Below are 23,667 nucleotides of genomic sequence, written 5' to 3' on the forward strand. Positions count from 1 at the left end.
TCTCATCCTAAATCCAAAACACAGCCTCATACCAACTGCTAGGACGAAAATGAACTCTATCCCAGCCAAAATCAGGAGAGAGTGATAATGAGTCTGATTCTGAGATATAATGAGAGACTTCTGCGCCTTAGATTGCATCTGAAGACAGATCATTTCTCAACAGTTGTGTATATATTTGAAGTTTTCAGCCCTTGTTCTTACATAAACTCTCCCTTTCCCTGGGTCTACGCATATATACACCTGCATAAAAGGGAAAACTTGCACAAACCCACATGAATATTGAACCTCTCTGCAGCTTTCTTCGCAAAATTTCATCCCTTTCACACAAAATAACATTCTTTTGTCTATCAACCTAGATTTGGTACACATCTTTGGCACATATCTGGTACTATAGCATGTTATAATGGAATGCATAAGACGGGTGCGGAAGTCAAGATGCTTACCAGATAGAGTTGTATAAAATTAAGAGTGATATAATCATTCAGATTTTAATCACAAAGGCCTTGGTCTACTTAGTTCCATAGAACTAGGGCCAGAAAATTAATAACAAAGTTTGGAAAGGCTGAACTAGGGGAGGGCAATACAAAAGAAAAACCACTCCTCCAAATTTATTTCTAAGACTGAAATTAAGTGGTAATGATAAATCTATGTACGTAAAAATCAATGCAATCATTTTAACGGAAATTATTCAGTTAAAGAGCCTTTGTGTTTTCAAACAATCCTTTTTAGCAGAAAAAAAAGCCCTTGTACTGAATACTTAGTTGCTTGTTGACAGAACACTACTTACCTTTCTGCTTTTGGGCTTTTCACAAAACAGAATGTGAAGGAAAAAAACAAAACCAAAAAAAAAAAAAAACAGGAAAAGAGGAGGATGCTCTGTCAAAGACAGATGCTCTGATTGTCTGTTTGGCTGCAAGAACTGACATGGTCCCAGCCCCTCTTCTCTGGCCTGGTATGTCATCTAAGCAGCCTAGTCAGGAACCCTTTCTTCACTGAGCATTTTGTGGCTGTTCAGAGCAGCAGGTCTATGAATCAGGGTGATAGACGAGAGAGATGAAGAAAACAGTAATGGCAGTGGGAAGAAAAACATTTCCAAGGGTTTCTCCTACCATTTTGGTCCCCGCAGCTTCTCTTTCTAAATCTTCAAAAGTTGAGTCAGTAGGAAGAGAACGTCACCTCACTGTTTTTTCACCTAAAACCTGACTCCAGTTTTGGTTCGGTGGTTTCTGCTTCCACACTCCTCATGTTTACTGAACATGACCTAAGTAAGCATTGGTCACCAGTAGCATCAGAAGACTAACAGAAGAGTTTAATGTTAAACAGTCTTCTTTTTGCATCTTTTTCATAAACATGTACCACCATAGGTTAGTGAAACAGTCAATGATCATTTATCTCATTCTCAGATTTCAATTTAGGGTGAATTTGCAAATGGCAAATGCTATCATACCTTGCCTCTAATTTAAGCTACTCAATGACCACCAAGATGTATTCACAGAAAGTGAAAGGCAAATGTTTTACAACAAAGCCTATGTCCCAGTGGTTGTGTGTGAGCATGGCAAGCAGAAACCAAAAAGGCCCAGGAAAGAGAATTTCCTAGAAGCATAGAATGGTAGAGGTGAATACTTTGAGTGTGTGCATTTCAAAAATATTCAGAGAAGTGGTTCCTAAAGTAAGAAAGGTTCTATACTTGTGGAGTAGATAATGCTGATACTTAGGCAACTGAAGCACCATCAAGTTAAGAACTGGGTACTTTAAAAATTGTGAGAATGAGTGTGAATTTTATGGACACATACTTAATTTCATTGAGCCTGAAAAAGCCTGTTGTAGAAAGAGAAAAATAGGGCAAGCTATCACCAAAAGAATGCTAAATGACTCTTGAGAACCATTGCAATAGTGAGTATGAGGGAACTGTGAAATAAGCTGAGATATCATTCAGGTTGACTCTCTTATACTTGCAATATGACCTACATGGCCACGCCATTTCCAGCAACCTTACACTACAGTAACCTCACAAATAGCATAAGCTTGATTTCAAATGAGTTTTTCACGTGTGACTTGAAACCTGTTATGTTTTTCTGCTGTCTTTTCAGATGAGCTGGATGGGAAAATGCACTTAAAGCCATATCTGTACTTAGAAACAAACACGATTCCAGCGGAAGATCTATGTCAGGGGTTGACAGCCACTGTAAGTGGCAATGAAATGAACTAGGTTCACAAATAAAAAAGTACTGACATTCCAATCACCTTCACTTGCCTGAATGAGAACCTGCACCATTTTACCATTGTGATTGAAGAAGTAATGACATTTCCACATCCAACTACATTATACTGTTGTGTCTTTGCAGCCTACATCTTATGACTTTGCAGCCTACATCTTGTGACTGAATCATCTGGGTAATAACTGTGCAGTGAGACCACGCGCTAAGGGCTCTGTTTAGGGATGACAAAATGTGAAGCTCTATCTGGAGCAGTAAAAGACCTATAGATTGGAGTACCTTTCAGGTATTTCTATGCAGACAGCTTACATTATCTGTGGTGTAAAATAATTATTTGTACTCTTCACTTATTTCTCTCCATTTTTTTTTTTATTAGGTTTCAGTATTATTTCTCCATGGATGGCTGGAGTGAGTCTGAGTTTGAAAAAAGAGAATTGCATTCGTTGGCTGGAAAGGTGGAGAAGCAAAGAAAGTAAAGGAGGATTTGACATCTGGGGAGTTAGTTTTATTGTTGTTCACCTATTTCACACTTAAGATTAAATGTGTTCTAAATTCTGATAAATGAGATGGGTGCTTTATCTGGAGTCTGCAAATACATCAGGTAGCTTTAGAATCAGTGAATGTCTCAGTTCTCTTCAGAGGAGCAGGAGATAAAACCAAAGCATCATATAAACTGTTTGAACAGCCCCATGGATGGAAGACCTGTTCCTTCTGTATGGTTTCTGCAGACTAGCCATGGATGGTTTTGAATTTGTTATCTTCATTTGAATACTTATAAAAAAAAGGAAGGAAAAAAAACCAAAATGATTATATTTAAAATTGGTGGGGTCGTTTTATATTATGTTATTTTTTTTTAATTTGGGTGTGAAAAATGGAAGAGTATCTTTTAGCTACTCTGCTTCTGGTTTAGTGGTAGGATAACAGATTTCTAGATGCTGACTAAGTCTGGAAATTCTGCGAAAGTGCCCACTGCCAAGCCCAGTGTCAGGTATATTAGTTGTTGTGTATCAATAGTAAGTCCAAGAAGTTTGGGATACGTTTACTGTGGACTTAACCACACACAGACAAGGCATTTGCACAGTACATGTGTAACAGAACAGCAGGTTTTGGGTTCTCTAGACAATCTCTTGTGTATACCTGAATGTCGACAGTTTTGAAAGCACAGGAAATTAATTTTGCCAATTACCATGGCAATCAACACAGCAATATAAAAAACAGTACATCAGTTCACACTTTGTTTTTGTGTCAGTCCTTACTGAAGACTGACAAATCTGTGACTTTTTGAAGGTGGATAGCACACGTTGTAACCACTTTGTAGTCTCTTTCTGAAGGATGTTGGGAAACCTAGATACCATTGGCAAAATTCAAAGAAAGTTCTAAGGGCCTAAGATTTCACTTACCATGAGAACTTTTGTGTAAGATCTCACTTACCATCACAACATTCTTCATGGTAAAAATTTTATTTTATAAACTTTGTGAAAGTTTCATTTTGAAACTAATCTTTGTGTCGTGGGGTCACTTTGCATTTAACACTACACATTCAGGCTGAGATATATCTGCATGCAGTACACAATTCCTCTGAAAATGTGAAGCACATATGGTATACATTTATGTAAAAATTGTAGTTCTTCCTTTTGAGCTTACCTCAGTTAAATCAACAAACTTGTGTTTAAGGCTTGGTAAAGACTCAATGGCTCGTATTTGTTGAATTAATTCACATCTTTTCCGAAGCTTCTCCTCCTCTTCTTCTAAAGCTTGCCGAAGAAGTTCTCGATTTTCTTCACAAACTTCCTGAACTGAAAGAAAAGAACTAATCTCTGTTAGCTGATTGCATATTTTAACAAGTAGTCCATCTGGAGGAAAATTCATACGCATTTGTGAATAACGATAATAATACGGATCTAAAGGTACTTGAGGGAACAATCTGTCATTGGTGGGAGGAATGATTAGAGAAACAAATGAGTACTTGCCACCTCCAGTATCCATCATTCTATTCAACATAGAAGCTTATTGTATACATACGTAAAATAGACACTTTGAATTATTGCATCCTAATTTCTGCTCTAATTAATGTATACTGTTTCATTATTTAATACAAGGATATGATACAATTTCAAACATTCATAGTTTTTCAAGCTCTATATATCACAGAAATCATTGAAGTACAAAGGTTGGTAGGCTTTGCTAGACCATTTTAGACTGGCTAACACTCTCTGCCCCCTCAAATACAAGTACGGAGTAAGATAAGCAGAGAAAAGTCTTCTGCTCACTAAAATTTGCACAGAGGTAGCCCATTTATACACCAGATGTTAAGATGGTATTGCATTCGAATATGTACAGACATGCCAGTCAGAACGGCCTTCTGCCTGGACTTCATTCGCTGATGCATTAACTGAAGAATTTTCTTTAAGAATTATGGAGGATGAGTAACATCATTTCTCTTCATCCTAATGAGTGGTCTGTCTCGGAGGTGCTACATCCTTCTCCCTTGTGATACTGCCCTTCTGGGAGACGTCTTTTCTTTCCTCAGCTACAATCTTCTTTTCCAGACTGTCTTCTCTGGAGAAGACAATAATCTTAAGCTATGATTCTTTCAGAGTGGTTGCTAGGCAAATCCTCTCTTAATGGTATGAATCACAAGAAGCTGAGCTTCAAAACTTGATTTGACAAAATGTACAGTCATTTCACATATGCTGCTTTTAGACGGAAGGGAAACCAGTTGCAGAACATTAGTGCTGTATTTTTCCCTTTTAAACAAAGAGTAATTCCCATGACCAGTAGCTTAGAATTTCTGATCTACCCATTACAAACTTGCTACTGGCATTCACATTCGTACATTTCTGCGAATGTATATCCTGGGTATTTGCCTCAGCTCCCCTTTCCTTTCAGTAAAAATTGTAATTACCCCACTAAAATAAAGTAATTTGGGGACATTTGGCATCATTTTTAATTTTTTTTTTTTTTCTGGCAATATATAAATACCTATCTGCTGTTTGTATTTCTGAAGCTTTACTTTTGCTTGCTTTGCGTTCTTGTGTCCTTCCACGACCTGCTCCACCAGCTCTCTCATTTCTTTCTGTTCCTGGAGACGTTTCTCTGCATACTGGTGCATCAGCTCTGCTTTCTAAATCCCAGACAAACAGGTTAATAAAATTACTGATAACTGGTGATCTGAGAGCCTCAAATCATTGAAACAGTGCAAAGACAAATGGATTCATAGGACTACATCATTCACAAAAGTAGCAAAGGACTTTAGCTGGGGACAACATAGAGACCCAGTTTTAATGCTTCCCTCTCTACCTTTTAGTTTCGCACCACAGCAATCCATAACATTTGTACTGCTATTTCCCATGATTTTCTCCCATATGTTTCTAAAAGTAGACAAAAAAAGTCATCTCTGGATCTGGTTTTGAGATACCAAGAAGAGTGCTAGTCTAATACACAGACAGTTGTATGCCTGCAGGATCTTCTTTGGCCTGAGCTGTATATCTGTAACATACAGAAAGTCCACTTTTAGTGATCACATTCCTTTCTTTGCCAGACAAAACAAACAGGAAGCAGAAAACATTTTCCAACATTTTCTTCTGTATTTTCTGTTTTAGATGGAAGACGAGAGTTTTAAAAGAAGGAGGGAGGTCACCATGACAGCTGTTGGTCATGGATAAGAGTGTCCTGCTCTCATCTGTTGGAAAGTGAAGGGAGCTGCCTGGAATTGGTCAGGTTAGAGTGAGTCTGATTTGCACATTCCCAGATCAATATAGTTTGGGGTATTTCTGTTAAAAATAAAACATACATGCCCTGAAATCAAGGTGAATATAGTAGTTACAATCATTTTGGAATGGGTGTGACCAACCATAGCTGCACAGTTGTATATGTTAGGGTTCACTTTAAGTTTTTGCTACAGTGTCTAGATAGACATAATGCCCCAAAAGGTTGAAAGATTGTTATTGTTTTAAAAGGACAGAAAAGGACCACATTAAGCCTACTTCCCTTCTGTAGTAAGGCCTTTATGAAAATCTTTGTGGCCCAGTCCTAAGCTGCTGAGACACTACTGAGACATCTGTGAGATGTGGCCAAGAGAAAAGTACTGGCCAGCCTATGGGCGTAGCAACAAACCAGGATGAGAAAAGAAAAGCAGTGGACACTGCCTGTGATAGTGACTATTCAAAATATTAAGTCTATAGTATTGATGATTTCTTGAGCATTTGCTTAGTTTATAGGAAAAGCACGAGAAATGTAATGTGAGTTTGGGAAAAAAATGAAAAGATCTAGCGATGTTTTGGGAAGAACGTGATTTGCCAGATTGCAAAATGTGTGGAGAGGTACTTCTTGGCGTAAGTATTCGGTTTTCCATGTATGTAGATCTAATGAGGGTTCCTTGTCTGAATTTTCCTCTAAGAGAGATCCAGGCATGTCAGATAATATGAAGTAAATTGAATTATATCAGTTGAAGAAAACAAATTCTTTTATATTTGTGGCTCTCATTTTAACAAGATAATGAAATTAGTTATGTATTGGTGATTTCTTTGCAAACAGTGCTTAATATCTCAGTATCTGTACAGAAAGAATATTCACAATGACATGAATGTAGGGCAAAATGCTTTAAACTGTTCACCTGAACTCAGAAGTGCTACCGGTCAAATCAAAAACTTTAAAAAATACTTAGATGTATAAGCATTGCTGTGTCTGGTAGCTATAGCAGTATTCTTCCATTGCTTGCAGACTCCAGTGAGTGAAAACACTGTACAGAATTTTTATATCTACTTGTAAGAGGTATTGTCTATGGTAAGTTTTGCACTGATTTAATGCAAGCAAAATTTGAGCAACACTATATGTATTACCTCTTCTCTCATCAGATCAGCTTTCTTCTTATTTTCTTGAGTTACATTCTGATGGGCTAAAACTGCCTCTTCATGACTCAGTTTCCCTTGAAGCCTCCTACATTCTATTTCAGCCAGTTGCTCCTCCAGATCTTTACCACGCATCTGTTTTTGCCATTCCAAGAATTCTGATGGGTCTCCAGCCCCTCGTAGCAAGTTTTCAATTCTGCAAGAGTGAAAGAAGAGTATGTCATAGTAGGGATCTGGCTCTCCAGCCCTGCCTTGGTGTGTAAAATCAGTTTGTTCTGACATAAAGTGTTTGATCTCTGCAGAGAAAAAAAGTGGTTGTTGCTAAGTCACTTCATAGATACATTTTAATTCCAGTCTAAGAGGAATTCCTACTAGGAAAGCCTGGGAAAGCTGGGCAGGAAAAAAGTGCATGAGGGTGTGAAAGTTTTCAGAACAGTAAAGCCCCAGAAGAGAGCTAATTTTATTTATATATGTATTCTCACAAGGAGCAAGAAGAATCAGGCCAAAGGTATGTACATTTTCTCAGAGGATTACTTTGCTTAGAGAAAGAACAAGAAACTTTTCTCTTTGGCAGTCTTCTTGGCCACTTCAACACAGAGAACAAAAATCTTTTTCTGCTTAATTCTATTTGTTTTGTATTTTGTCAATTAAATAATCCTTTAACATGTAACGAGGCAAAGAAGTATTCAGTTATTAAGAAAAACCACATTCTTATTTTTTGTGCTTGGTTGACAGAGAAGCATAGCAAAGCCCTGCAGCAGGCCCCTCAAAGTCCAGCAGCAGAGGATTGAATGAGCCAAGAATTTGGGCAGAGACACAAAAATGCAGTGAGTTGTGCCTTACTGTTGCTCCCCAATGCATATATATGTATGTGTTGTTTGTTAAATGCAGCTGAAGATTACATCTCATGAATATAAAATAGTGTTAAGTTGAGGGGAAAATCTCTTCCTTTACTGAGTGGAATAAAATTCTGCCAGACAGAATGAACAGTATCATGTATAATTGTATAAAAAAAACTCAATATGCACACACAGCTGTTAATGATAGGAGGTAACACAACCTGAGTGATGTGTAATATCTTACTGCTAAAATCCTGATCCATATATCAAAATTTGCTAGATCCAAAAACTAAATCCAACTTTAGGCAGTCATTCCAGGATTTAAAATGCTAATATTTAGTCCTTAGCCTGCTAAGTTAGGTGGATTAGTAATAATACTAAATAAAGATAACAATGGTATAGGTTTTATCTTTGTTAAAATTATTATTGAAAATGTTCTGTATTTCTAGTTATAGAATACAATCTGCAGTGTACACTCAGAAGTCAATCTCTCCCTAATTAAGATCAGCTGAAAATCTCTGCCACTTAGTCAGGCTTCCTTATGTCAGAGCCCTAAGAGCACCAAAAGGACCTGCAGCCTTTTGTTCCCCACTCCTAGGATTTAGTTTTATGTGTTCAAAGACAGCTCTGTTGTGTTGCAGCTGTACAGCACTGGATCAGAATGCAGTGAAAAGAGCTGTGTGAGGAAGAGCTGTGAAAATTCTTATGTGTGTGTGGACTTTCTTCCCGGGAGCTGTATTTCAGTTCATGCTAACGGCCACTGTACTTGCCTAAGCTATGTTGCAGGTATGTGTGTGCCCACCCTTGTACTTGCTGTAAGGATGTTGTCCTTACATGCCTTGCTGTCACTCAGCTCCTGGCTCATTTGCCTGGTGGAGCAGCACACTCTTAGCTCTCCATGACAGCTCACTGTGATAGAAATGGACAGGTATTTTTATATACGGATAAATAAGTTCAACTATCAAATCTGGCATTTAGTTCCCCAGAAACTGTCAAAGAAAATGAAGGTATATGAAATGATTTGGCTTAAAATATATGCTTCTTTTATAATGGACAGAGGTAAATGTGCATTTGGGACATTATTTATTCTGGAGAATTGGAATAAATATAACAAGTGATCCCTATTGGACTTTACAAGTGGACACTACCCAGAGTGTGAAATCAGAACACAGTCACACTTGCACAGCATCTACAGCAAAATGACTTTAATGTAGACATTCATTTTAGACTACTTTTCTCTTTGTCAGCAATATTTATAGAATAGCTTCCTAATGTCTTACAAGAGATCCCTTATATTACTTTACCTGGAGTTTACCTAGTTATTTTCATGTGGTTAATTATTCTGTAACAAGGGATGTGAAAAATAATCTGAGAAAGATGCTTGATTGTACCTCTTGAGCTCCTGTTCCATTTTCCGCTGATAGAGGGCACCCTCCCTTAAAATAGCTGCTGCATTTAATTTAATAGGTATATTGTCAATCTGTCAAGAAAGGGAATGTATATACTATCGTTAGTAATGTAAACCATAAAACAGAGTATAAAAACATTTCAATGGGTTAAATAAATCGACCTAAGACAGCATAAATTTTGCTTAAAGCATTCATCTAGCATTAATCTGACATTCACAATGAAATTGCACGCTGTTCATAAACCACTCAAGCTGCTTAAGAAATCAGCAAAGTCCCCCAAGTGGATTATAAATTTGTAATCACTCTTGGACCATGTCAAATCCCTTGGAATGTGTTCACTTCCTTTCATTTCTTCAGTGCTCATATACATAGTGTGCATGGATTCCATCTGGGTTGAACAAAGAAAATAAACTGCTTCCAAAGTTAAATATTTTGTGTGCCTATCTCTGAGGGAAAACAAGTTAGCCAAAAACATTAAAGTAAAACATGAGCAGTACCTCTCACACAAAGGTCTCAAAAGTTCTTTTGCAAATAATCACTGTTTTAACTTCCTAACATTTCTAAGACAGCTGGTACTACCGATTGCCATATCCATTTGCTAGACAGAGGCAGCATAGTTCTCAGTGACTCTCAGTCTTCATGGTACAAGTTGGACTAGATCCTGTGGCTGCTCTGTAGTTCTTCAAGTACTGCCTTAGGACTAACTTCTAGACAACCTATAAATACTGCATGAGGAAGGGAACGATCTCTCTTCCAGTTAAAATGCTCCTTGAACACCTAGGCTGTTCAGATGACAAAACATAACACCTTTGTAGATGTATATAATTAGAACTGATCAGAACCAAGGCAAAGCAGTGCAGGTGGGATAAGAACTGGGATCATTCTTGCAGAAAACAAAGTTTAGTCATAACACATTTGACCTAAGTCCACACAAGTTGTTTAGAATCCAAATGTCTATTTAAACTCCAAATTAACAACTTAATGAGTAGCTGAGAAACAGATGCACAGAATCACTAAAGCAAATACTGTATGTACAAATATGTTCTGCAGTCTCCTGAAACTTACAAGCTAACTGGAAAAGCAAAGGAATATTTTATATTTCATATTAATTAGGCATGTTGAGGATAATAAATGCATGGTATCACCTAGCAATTCAGTAAGCAGAATTACTGAGTTTTCCACATTTAGAGTTGGAATGGAGTTGTCCATTTTAACGGAATTAATTACCTGCCTATTTCTTGGCAAAATGATGATAACTCAAAGAATTTAGGACAAGAACCCCAAACAATGTATTTAAAGATGGTTTTAAAGAGTAGGTAGACCTTCTCACAAGGTATTTGAAGTCACAATACAAACACAGTTTCCGCATTAAACTATTCTGGATATGAACTTGAACGGGGAACAGACCATTTTCCATATTTCCATATTTGCAGTTCTCTGACCCTTGGAAATCCTAGTGGAGAAACAATCAGTATAGTGGATTTTGTGACCTGACTATGTGTCTAAAGGACACAAGACAAACATCCAGACGGATTGTATATTGCATATCAAACACTTATTAACTGGAATCATTGCTCTTCATTCTTTAGAATCTCAGTTTGAAACAGTGATTTATGGATAGAAGATTCTTCTGTCCCTGTGCTGAGTTCTTAGACCATAGGTTCACAATTCTTGTTTCCCTGTGGGCTGTTCTTAATCCTCACCATTTTACATAAAAACTTCTCCATTTGGAATCAAAAACGTTGTTGAAGCAGTATTTTGTTGACAACTTACCTGTCAGCGTTCTGAGGGAAACCACCAGGCGATGATTGCCCTGACTGGCCTCACCTAGGACCCTTTGTCCACTGGTCCAGGAGTCCCACTTACGCTCAGGTCTGGGTGTCTCTGCTTTCCTGTTATGCTGGAGGTAATTCTGCTCCTTGTCTCTCCAGCTCTGTCTCCTGCTGTCCTTACTGGACTTCCAGCACGGACCTGGGTTGATGCTGTAGCCGTGTCTCCTGACTGGAATTCTTGGGTGGATCCTGGACCTTGCTTTGTCTAAGGATGGCTGGCTGTCAGCAGAGCCTGTCACTATCACCAGCCTTGACCTGTTCAGATACTGTAGCCTGTGTCCTGGTTGCTGAGGGTACTGCCTGTGGTTTTATTACCCCTGGCTCACAGTTTGTCCTCCTTCCTGGAGTAGCCACACTCTTGTTGCTCCCTGACCGTTTCCTTGTGGATTGTAAAAGGTCCATAGACCTTTATAGCCTTAGCCCCAATCCATCCCGTTCTCCTGCACACAGAGCCTCGTGTAAAACCTTGGATTCCAGTAGAGCTCACATTCCCACAAAATTTGTGTTCTTTTACTCCAAAGTTTTCAAGTACATCTAGCAATGGGATCTGAAATGTTACTCACCTTGCTTTGGATCTTTTGAGCCCGGAATGCCGGCCTACTCTTCATACCGTTGTGTGTGCTCTGCAGTTCAAACCAAAAATACATTTTTTCATTTCAGAGCGAGAATTTCAAATACTCAGCAGAAGAATATCAGATCTTTACTGAAAATCACTCTTGAATAATCATCTACAGTAACAACTATGATCATGGAATATATTTTGTGATTGTTATATCCTCGAAAACTTGCTATATATATCCAATGCAGTGGAAATATTTCTTATCAAATAACCATGCAAACATGGGTGCAAATAAAAAGTTATTGCAAAGATTCTTTGATTTCCATAACCTTTCTTGACTAAAATAATACCAAAAACAGTGATGTTTCATTTGACTATTGATTTCTATGTATAGATCATGAATGTATTCAGCTCTTAACTGAAACAGATACTCGGAAGACAAAATACAGTGCCAGAGGATATTTAAAAAATACATTAAAGTGGTAGAATTCTAGCAATGGTTATTAATTTCATTTTATGGTATTACTGATGTGAATGTGTCTGGATATTATGGGGATGAACACAGGGAAAAGAATATGCAGACGTGATGAATATATAGTTTGGTGACAGAGTTGCAAATGGGGAATCAACCAAAGCAAGAATTCTGCATGAATTGGAGTGTTACTGCCTCAGCTTGACTGCTTCATGACCTTAAAAGTCAATGGAAAAATAATATGTGGGTTTAGAGGAATGTTGCTGGTTTGGAGACTTGTTGTACTATCATAGGAAAGCTCATGGTCTCAGAATTAGCAGAATAATAAAGTAGGACCAGAAGAAAAGGGGGTTGTGCATTATGGATGCAAAGAAGCAAATGTTAGTATGTTGCATAATCTGAAAATAATATGTATGTGAACTGTCCACACAACTGCAAGTTGTGTGACAAATAAACAAAAATTTTCAAATACTTTGCAGTATCTTTATGCACCTCAGCCATTTTTCATCTTCATACTGTGTAAATCTTAGGTAACAAAGTATTTTGTAGCATACCTCTCCCTTTTCTGGATTAGTGGTTGCACACTTGAACTGGTTAGTATTTGCTTTCAGAAGCAGATCCTAGAATTAAAGCAATTAACTTAAGGAGTATGGTACATTTAAATTCTCTAATAAGAATTTTCTATCTGAAAAAAACCCTGCAGTACAGATCAATATACTAATTTGTTTCCAATGAATGAAGCCGGGACTTAGCATTTATAAGAATTTTCATTCCTGATGAAAGACTTGTTGTAGGCAAGTCTTGACTGCCTACACAGTTCTACCTGGTTGTATCCTTTGCACAGGGCATCAGGCCCTTTGCTAGGTCTGCCCACATGAAAGATGTTGCTCATTCAACTTCTACTTAAAAGCCTCATAATCATCTATGGCACATCAGTACCATAGCTAGTAACTGTTTGCACATAGCTAATAAACGATGGCTTTGCTTTTCTGTTAAATAAGATGACTATGATCAGATCTGAGCACCAAGGATTGCTCCAATGGGCACATCCATAATACCAATTTTGTCTCTCATTTCAAAGGGGGAAGTGAAGGCATCCACATCTCCCGTTTCTGGATATTTCTTTTGATTGTAAACAGTAATCTTTAATCCAATCTGTGAAACACAGACTAGATTTTCCAATATCCTTCAGGTGGTCAGCTGTCCATAACATCAACACTTCCATAACGATACTAAGTATAGCTTCCTCCCTTTTAAAGCTGCTCAGACACAGTACTTATAATGCCATCTATAGCTATTGCGAAAATGCTAGGACAAATGGCATTTCTTAATGCATATTTCTTTTAGGACCCAACATTTCAGCTTGTTTAGCAAACAGTGTAGGGAACTGACCTTTGGGAATGCTTTGGATGCCTTTTATAACATTCCAAAGGCAACAAAAACTGCTGTTATTGCAGCTCTGATTTCTGTGGTGGTTTTCTTCTGTTCCTTATATTCACGCATTTTCCCCACTGAAGAATGTGGCTGGTAGTTAAGTGATTTTACAGTTGTCATAGATTTTTGACAATATAGGCACTGTGATATCCTGCTTTTCCTCCCCAGTTTTTCTAGAAAGTTTGTACGTACAAATGAGCATCCAATGTGCTTTCTCCACAATGTGGAAATAATACAAGGATAAAAAATAATGCAGTACTGTTTGATAATGAAATACCAAGCAATGTGATGGGCCAGCAAAAGGAATGTAAAGTTTATCCCCCTAGAATCTATCACACATTAAAGTTTTTACTATTTTACCATGGTTTAGGAACAGAATCCAATGCCCCTTTCACAAGGACATGCACAAGGACACATGAAGAGCCCAGAACAGTGATAAATGGTCTTGTACTAGCTGGTGAAAGCTAAAGTAAGGCGTTTTCAGAATGGAGGTGGGAGAGCGCAGATAAAAACAAGTCAAATAGCACACCTTTTATCACACGCTGTGATTGGGTTGGATATGGTGATTACAGAGTGGGAAGGAAGAAAGAAAGTGGGAACTGACATTTAATTAATTCCCTTCCAAGGAGAAGAAGGCAACAATCTGCTTTAACCATGATAGGAGCTAACTTATTGAACAGGTTTCATATCAAAGTTTGGATCAATTCAAATAACTAAATCTGTGTCTTTCTGTGAGGGCACTTACCAGGCCCTCCTTTCTCTCGCTGTCTTAACATACAGACCATGTACTCTGCTTCTTTACAGATCCTGATGACTTCCCATTCTCTCAGTCCACTGAAGGAATGAGTATGGATTCCACATGAAAAAGAATTCAGAATCTACTGATATTTTAAAACAATAATGACGTGGTTATTTACCAGTTACTATAGAAAGCAAACAAAAATATTGAACATATTTCATATTTTGAAGCCTTGATTATTAAGTGAATGCCTTAAATATCCACATGTCTTGTGGGAGTAAAAGAGACAATTTCAAGCTGGTGAAGAGAAGAAAGTAATTGCGTTTCTGCTACCTTACACAGTTATTTGCATAATCCCTCATGTAATTCTTGTGACTATAAGGTGACCTTAATAATAAAAGGTGGATCTTAATAAATTGATAATGAAATAAAGAAGATGGGCAAAGGGTGATAGAACAGAATAGAGAATACAGACCTCATGACTTTAGAGAAAGTGCCGTGACCTTTTAGCTACAAAAGCAAATATGTTTCAGATAGAGTTCTTAGATTTGTGAAAACTGGTACAAATTGCAGAACAGAGAGTTTAGAAGATAGAAAACACTGGAACAGGAACTTAATACACTTACTTCTGCTTTTTGTCGATTTTTTGTTTTGATTTCCTCTAGTTGCTTTTTTTCCTTTGGAGGCTTGTAGGTACTTGGAGGAACCTAAATAAAAAGGCAATAATATCCAAAGTATGGGATATAAAACATTCAAAGTGATATATTCTTGCAGGGAAAACACCACATTCACCTTTACTGTAAAACAGCTGCAGTTATTTTTTCAATATTGATTCTTTTCTATCAGTGCCAGCATAGAAGCCATGGACAGATTTCCATTAGCTGGGACCACCCAGGCTTTTCAGACCTGTGCAGTGTAATATAAGCCCTGGACAAAGGGCCAGAAAGAAAGAATAATCTGAAACTAGTACAAGAAAGGCTAAAGGAATAATAAACACCATAGGCCCAATGAAGGGGAAAAAGAAGTTGCCAGGAGGGGAAAAGTTCTGTCTGGCATCTCATAAATTTCAGCTTCACAGCACTGACAGCCAGATAGGGTAGCTGTATGAAGTTAAAAGGTGGAGCTCTTTGGCACAGTGTGTGTTGACAAGTTTACAGAGGGTCCAGAGAAGTTTGGGGAAGAAAAATACTTTGAGGGTTATTAAACACCCAGGCACTGCATTGTAACTGAGGACGTCTTTGAGCTGAAATGTTTGGAAGCTGAGAAAGTTGTTGGGGAAAGCAGCAACTATGCTTGTGTTATCCCTGTGCTCCTCCTAGACATCTGGGTTTGGCCACTACTGGAGAAAAAACACCAGGCAGAATGGACCTTCTCTCTGGTACACTGTGGCTGCCCCAACGTGCTTGTAAAGGGACATCATTGGAGATGGAGATTAAATGTTTGGAGGTGAGGACTGTGAGGACCCTCCCAGCATTAGTCAAAAATTTGGGAAAGCATTCATATGTCAGAAAGTGCTACAGATAAAATGACCAGGAAAGATTTATAGTCTGGCTGTCCTATGGCTCTACAATAAACTAGGCAGAAGGGGGAAATGGGACTGCATCATTTTGATCTAGGATTAGGCTTCTGGGGCATTTCAGTATTTGCGTAAGCAATACATTTTGTGCAGAAGCAGAACCTGGAAAAAGACTGGATGTCTCCTTCCTGTGTGGATGAGATAGGCCACCAGCTTATGGGGCATCTGCTTAAATACTTATCTTGCTATAAATGTTCTATCTCCATTAGAAGTTACAGAATTAATTCAAGAGTTACTGGGAAAAATCTATAATCTGTATTGTTCTGGAAGTCAGTTCAGGGAACATAGGGGATCCTAACTAGCTTTACTGGACTGTAGAAAGAGCTATGCTTTGAAGAACTCATGTTTTCTACTGCCTTTGCTATTTGACATCATTATCTACAGGAAAAAGAAATGCACAAATAGAAAAGGCTAGCAATTAAATATATGGGTGAGACTGCTTAAGTATTTTTGTGAGCTTTTAAAGTGAAGTAGAACTGAAAGTATTTCCCAGCAGTATCTAAATTTTTTTTTATTATACTTTTATGGATGGAGAAATTAAAGCCCAGAGAATTTGCAGAGGGTTGCACAGCAGTGAGTATCAGTTTCTTTCAATGTTCTTCCTAGTCATGTACTTTACCTACAAAACTGTACTCATCTGCCAGTGTCAGCTGAAGATCTCTCTGCAGAACTTCTGTGCTTATTCCAAGTAATTTAAGGAGGTGACTTTTCAATAAGATGTTTCAAAAATGATCCTAGCCTTGTAATTTAGCCTTCAGATACCATGGTGATGAGTACCCACCAGACAGACAGAAAGACAACACAGCAATTACCCTTTATAACAATAAACAATGTGCAGTTGCCAGACGAGGATGAATAAATCACTCTAAGCAAATTGCAAATTCCAGCAATAGGGAGATCAGAAAGGCCAAACTGTACCTACTTAATCCTAAAGTGAAAAGGAGGGGCTAGGAGTAAGGCACACCAAGCTTGCCTTTCGCCTCCAGCGTGTGGCCAGCTTCACCTACACTTTCCATATTTTCTTTCTTTTACTGGAGGTTTTATTTAAGGAGTAGGTATCACAAGAAATTTAAGGAAGAACAAACCGGCATGATGCACTCACTGAGCTGACACCATGCATGGATGCAGAAAGGAGCAGAACTAGAGGCTTTTTTAATTGGCCCTGAAACAAATTGCTCCTGAATGCATCCTCCTGCAGCCCTGGATAAACTCCAGCCCCAACACAGGCTAGTTATTGCCTTAAATGTGCAGAGAGACACATGCAAGGAGAATGACAAATGATTTCTAAGAAATCAGCTCAGTTTTGTTTAACCACCCCCAAAATACATACCCAAGTAGAAATACCTTATATTGGTTGAGATGAGGCAATTTAACAATGACAAGAGAAAATACATTTCAGGAAAAGGTATGAGAGGGAAATATGCAAAATGATGAATAAGTACTTTGAACTTTGGTAGTGATCAGAATTGTATTTTTTTAAGCTACTCTTATAAGATAGACAAGGACAGGCTAGTGCAGTGCTTGTTGTTTTAAGAGCTTGTTTATATACAAAACAAGATCATAAAGGTAAATATATTGTTTGATCTATAGATTTGTAAACAGAGTAATCTGTATTGGCCTTTTAATTATTTTAAATAATCAAGCAAGTCCACTCATGAAGCTCAGCTGAAACAATAAGGAAATTAATCTCCCTGATCTTTGATGAATGTTTATGACGATGAACGAGGATGAGTTATGAGGATGAATCCTAACCTTCCAGGCCTGTGTCACCCCAATGAAACATCCCAATGTCAGTGGAGAGTCCCATCTCAATACTGATCACTGAGTAAGACAACTACCCTGTCTTCTGCAGTAACCCACCTAGAATCACAGAATCATAGAATATTCCAAGTTGGAAGGGACCCACAAGGATCATGGAGTCCAGCTCCTGGCTCCACACAGGACTACCTATAAATCAGACTGTATGTCTGAGAGCATTGCCCAAATGCTTCTTGAATTCCAGCAGCTCTGTGCCGTGACCACTGCCCCGGGGAGCCCTTCCCAGTGCCTGAAATGTGTTTTCAGCGTACAAGACAACAGTACTATTCCTGAATTCATGTAAATGATACATCCTATCCTACTTTGCATTTTATTTTAACTATGCTATATAATGCAATGTATCGGGAAGAAATACCTAAAATAATAATCTTATTAATCAAAATTAAATAATTTCACCATAGGGACGCAATGACTTCTCAGTAGTTATTGCTTAAATCCAGACGCCTCCATATGAATTCATGCAGTTGTTTCAAGTGGAGCAGTAACTCTGCCTGTAGTTAGTGTGACTGCGATATTCCCAGCTAATATGCCACATGGCAAGCTCTTTGACAGATGAATGAGAACTATGAGAAAAAATGGATATCTCAGAAAACTAACACCTTTGTGAGAAAATGGACAGGAACAGCAGATTATGGGATATAATCTGGAAGAGTTTTATTTCTGTTCATTCCTCTCAAATAGATACAACTCTCTGCCACACAGTAGCCAAAACTAAGGCTTGCTCTCACTTTCCTACATCTTTATTGACATCTGGGCTGACTTTTCTCTGCTGAAAGTACAGGATCTAAAACAGAGATGCTGGCAACAATATGGCAAATTAAAGCAAAGCTTAATTTGCTGAGATACATGCAGAAATGAGCACAGCATATGTCACTGCTACGCTAATGGTTTTAGATTCACACGAGCTTTTAAATTTGCAGACTTGGCCAAAATGTAAACCAAATTTAGTATAACCCTAACAACACAAATGAACTTCAGTAAATGCATCTGTGTTAAAGCAAATTTATTCTGAGAGGGGCTGTGCATTATAAAGGTACTAAAATGACAGCAATATGACTCATTCCTATACTGATTAAGTAGTTATTAAATGCAGTTTTTCAGAGCCTGGTATTAAGCTGTTTCAATGTAAAATCCCATTAACTGTATAACACACTACCATTAAATTGCTCTGCCATTCTAAGATGTAAATGGTATCTAAGAGCATTCAACACATGTATTATTTAAAACCTGAAGTGCTAATACAAGGTGGCATATACTGCTCAAAACTATGGCTTCCAAGCTCACTTCCCACTGCATTTAAATATAGATGGTTTTGGAGTCTTTATTAAGTTAGTCATAGCAACTTGATCCCAAATCCTGTTTGCCTTTCCCAAGCGAGCTGACTTTAAACTGTGTGTCTCTGATTTGTACCAGTGTAACTGAGTCAGTATCTTGGACAGTTAGTAAAATGAAAGCTTAGCATTTTGAAGATAGTCAACTCTCATTTGTATGTAAGCAATAAATTAAAATGGAAAAATATTAATTTAAGAGATTCAACATGAATACAAATAGCAAGGAATAAAAATCTAGAGTCCCTCTCATGTCCAATGAAATTGCTTTGTTACTTATTTAAGGAGAGTTCATTCTACAAAAAAATAATCCATCTAGTTTATAAAATTGTTCAGTTGAATATTCTTTTCTTACCTGCTTCAATGCATTATCCAAAGCAAACATTTTACAAAATCCACGGACTATCAGAAACCTTTGTATCATGCTTTCATCAGTTTGTATCCACTGTAGTGTTCTACCTCCAAGAGATGTAAACCAACTACAGGAAACAACCTTTTCCCTTTCCTTTGTTTGGCCTACAATTTGCTTACACAAGTTTCACTGAAATGAAATGAATTAGCTATATTTTAGAAATCTGACCTTCAGTAACAAATAAATCCTCGTTGATTTCTCAAAGGTTGTAGGTTTTCTACAATTATTTTGAAAGAGACTATTAACTCTCTTACCATGATTTTGTGCACAAGATTACATAAAGCAGAGTATCTCAAAAAGCATTAAAAAAAACTCACAGGTGGACCTTTTTCCAGTACTGGTATTGGCAGAGGTATAGGAATGGCACGTGGTTTGGGTATGGTCAAATTAAATTCCTTTGGCTGAGTGACCGTTGAAGTCTTGACAGTGGTAGTATGATTATTTAATTTATCCGTGAGCTGTTCAATCAGTTGCTGTACTTTTGGCTGCCATCTTCAAATAAAAATAGATTATTCTATTTTATTTCATTTTTATTCTTTTGTACACACTTACAATGTAGTATATGAGCTTGGCACAGCTGCGAATTCTGCAACACTTTCAGCTATTCTGTTATTTTCTTTTCAATAAAATTAACCCCTGAATTTGTACGTATGATTTAGTTGGATTGTGTTATTTCACCTCTTCATAGATGCTAGTCCAGTGGTGAAATAGCCACAGTTTTTACTGAATAAGCAGTTATGTCACCAGTCTGTTTTGCAGCAGAACCAGACTATGAATCAGAAAATCAGCTGTCAGAAGCAGAGTACATACAGATGAAAAGACTATGAACAGACAGTGGTCTAAGTACTGCCATTGTCATCATCTGACAGACACATAGATCAACCTCACAGCCCAGGCAGTTCTAATAAAAAAATAAATATATAGAAAGATGTGTGGAGTTTGGTGGAATCAGCAAATGAACCCTCAAAACAAGTTGGTGACTGTGGGGCAGATGTTTTTGAGTTCTCTGTGTTTGGATTTTTGCTTGTATAAAGGTTCAAAATTCTTCCCAGGAGTGACAGGAAGGTACAGAATGCAAGGTAACACACAGACAAGTTATCAGGGCTGATTTTGGTGACAGCTTCATGTCTGTTATTGCTCCTCCATATTTATTCTACCCACAAGTACTACACATGCAATAGAGTTTTCCCAGAATTTAAAAATCAGCTGATGATGCAAATTTGCACTGACTTCTTTACATGACTGTTAGCTTAGCTAGCACTGTCACTGTTGGATGAGGCTTACAAGTAACTTCCAAAATAATGCAGCTCCATTAAAATAAAAGGAACTTTTTATATTAACCTCACTGATGTTACAAAGAGGAATACAATGACATATTTTAAAAAAATTAAACTACTCAACTGATTAAACTGATCAGTGCATCCTCAGCCCCTTGGAGGAAGTTTCAAACCCAGTGATCAAATCTGGTCTTCAGCATTCCTGCACAGCTTACATGTACTTCTAGGCAAAAAACTTGTGCTTGTGACACTGAATGCAATTGAGTGTGAAGGACGGTTCTCACAAGCCTACTATTAATGAAACATAAGCCATAGATTATATTGCTATTCTGTATCTCTCTCTGTATCTTTATATTCAAGCTGCAAGCATACTTTATAATTAGAATTACTACTCTGGAATTTATTGAGACAAATTCTGACTTCAAATACATCCCCGTAATTCCTGTAGGACTCAGTGGAATTGTATTTCAAGCCAAATCTATAGTACTACATTTGCTAATTTCATATAATCTAAAGAGAATCTAAAGGGCTAATTGTGTCGACTGACATGACAGAAGTAGATGCAAATTCTTTTTCAGCTGACATTGTTTGTAACAGTTCTGTCTAACAGTGTTTGCCATCATCTGTGGTAATCTATACTGCAGTGAGGAGGAGGTGTGATTGCAGCCACCTAGGTGTGCCCATGCTAGCTTTAATTTCTCAGTCTTGGGCAAAAAAAAGAAAACAAGCTGCTGAGTAACTTGAGATTCAGCTACTGTTTCTCCATGTGAAAATGTTCCAGTTTGGCAAGGGTACTCAGGCTACTGTATCACCACCTAACACACCTGGCATCTTAGAGCATTCAAACCATTAAGTGATGCTGCAATTGTGTAAATCAATAATAATTTTAAAAGACTTGTTTACATGCTTATCTGATTTGCTCAGAAGGGATTTTATGACCATTTGCATAAACAAATCTGAGCATAAAGCCAAGCTCATGAAAATCAAACATCTTTTTTTTTTTTTTTCCATGTGCTTACTGTCACGCAGATGGTGAAGTGACTTATGAGGCTGGAATCGAACTCTCTAAGAGAATTTAAACCTGCTAGTATGATGTTTGATCTATGCAGGGGCACTGAAAAACAAATGTACAACAGCTGTGAAAGGACTTCTCCATGAGAGAACCTTGCCTCTGGGCAAGTAAAAGGGATTATAGTCTCATGAAGACAAGAAAGGTTCTCAGTGACTTCAATGGGAGAAATACTTTAACAGCAAATCAAATTTTCAGCAGAAGCTTTCCCCAGTGTGTTGCATTTAAACTTTGAGGTGACCACAGGCTACTTAAGTACTGACTGCTTACCTTAGCAGTGGATCAATCCAGTTCTCCTTTACATACAGCGAATCGTAGAACCGACTCCATTCATCTTTTATCCATGTGTTCAAATACAAGGCATTGAAGAAGAATCTAAGAAACTAGTAATAAGGGATATGTTTTAAATATGGATACTAAAGGTACGATGTACATAAAACTACAAAAAGCATGGGTTTATTACAAATACTTTTGAAGAACTTGCTTTTATTTTACCCTGTATTTATAACCATGTGCTTGATATTTGCATGTTTTTCTTAGTTCTGCTAGGATGGCCTCAGGTCTTTCAGCCCTATTTTGTGAAACATTAATAGATACTAAAATATTTTAATGATCTAAAAAATCTAGTAGCTACAACATGGGGATGTTTTGATGCATCTTTAAGTTGCTTCAAACATCGTGAAACAAAAGTTTTTATTAAAAAATAATTGCTACTGCAATGCACTGATTTTAGTCTAATTATACAGTAGAGTTTTGAAGTCTAATATTCCCGTAGCCAACTCCTGATTATCTGTAGCTGGATGATCCACGGTGCCCACAAATATCTCAGGCCTGGCACTGCACCTGAATTGCTTAAGATCCTTTCAACTCCCTGGGAACTTTGTAGAGGGAAGTGGTGAGAACTATAAACTGCTATACAATATGGTTTCTTTTTTTTTTTATTGAAATATAATTAATTGGCATATTCCCATTAAACTAGAAAGCTGAAATTTGGCACACATATACTATAGGGCTCTACATGCTGGAGAAGTGGTAATTAACATTTGAACTTTTGTTTTCCACTGGAGTTCACCAGAAGGTCAAGAGCCTTTCTTTAAGACTTGAACCGTTCAAATAGCCTTTTGAAACACTCTTGAAAAATGGCACTCAGATTCAGCATGTATCACTGACAGCAATATAAATTCCAAACTTGAACCTGAACTTTTTCACTAAAATTATTGGAAATGGAAGTACAGGCAACCACAGAATCATAGAATATCCCAAGGTGAAAGGGATCCAAGTATCACACTAAAATATCCACAATAATAGAAAAGATCCCTAAATAATATAGACATTATGGGACATACTGGAAAACTGTGCAGTCACTTGAACAGTTTCCAATGGAGACTGCAGGACTTATTATTTCAGACTTGGCATCAATCCTGTCTTATTTGGGTTGTTTTCTACAGAGCCATATAGGTCTTCATATAGAGCTTTTTGTTCTGGAGGACTAGCAGGCAGCTTCTTAATTCACACGTGGTGCCAGGCTCAAGATGGCTCACGGCCCCATGAATAAGTCAGCTACAAACAATACAGATTTGACTCCAGGTGTTTGCTGCAGATGTTCAACAGGCATAGAAATCCTGCTACTTGAAATCTATAGTCTTGTTGTGACCATTTCAAAGGAATTAGCCTGCAAATTTACTCTTATTTTCACCTGTTGCACTTTTGGTAGAGTTAAATGACTGATCAACAACCAAATGTCAAAGTGAATACTACCACCTTGGATTCTCATTCATGTTTAGAAATTACTGTTCTTCCCTAAAACTGCAGCTGCTGTTGTATCAACACACTGTCC

General features: G+C 37.6%; 1 protein-coding gene across 4 annotated transcripts in view; it reads right to left on the minus strand.

The window, feature by feature from the left end:
* Positions 1 to 23,667, minus strand: part of CFAP99 (cilia and flagella associated protein 99) — a 56,792-nt gene that overhangs the window by 11,642 nt on the left and 21,483 nt on the right. For all 4 annotated transcript variants that reach the window (XM_083835217.1, XM_083835218.1, XM_083835220.1 and 1 more), the window contains 9 exons: positions 22,101 to 22,213; positions 19,802 to 19,976; positions 14,977 to 15,057; positions 12,732 to 12,797; positions 11,710 to 11,769; positions 9,297 to 9,385; positions 7,058 to 7,262; positions 5,199 to 5,340; positions 3,861 to 4,012 (listed from right to left, as the gene is read on the minus strand). In XM_083835217.1, the coding sequence (XP_083691343.1) occupies positions 3,861 to 4,012; positions 5,199 to 5,340; positions 7,058 to 7,262; positions 9,297 to 9,385; positions 11,710 to 11,769; positions 12,732 to 12,797; positions 14,977 to 15,057; positions 19,802 to 19,976; positions 22,101 to 22,213 (1,083 nt within the window). The remainder of the gene's footprint in view (positions 1 to 3,860; positions 4,013 to 5,198; positions 5,341 to 7,057; positions 7,263 to 9,296; positions 9,386 to 11,709; positions 11,770 to 12,731; positions 12,798 to 14,976; positions 15,058 to 19,801; positions 19,977 to 22,100; positions 22,214 to 23,667) is intronic.

This window comes from Anser anser (genome assembly GCF_964211835.1).
Source record: "Anser anser genome assembly, chromosome: 4".
NCBI classification, from domain to species: domain Eukaryota; kingdom Metazoa; phylum Chordata; class Aves; order Anseriformes; family Anatidae; genus Anser; species Anser anser.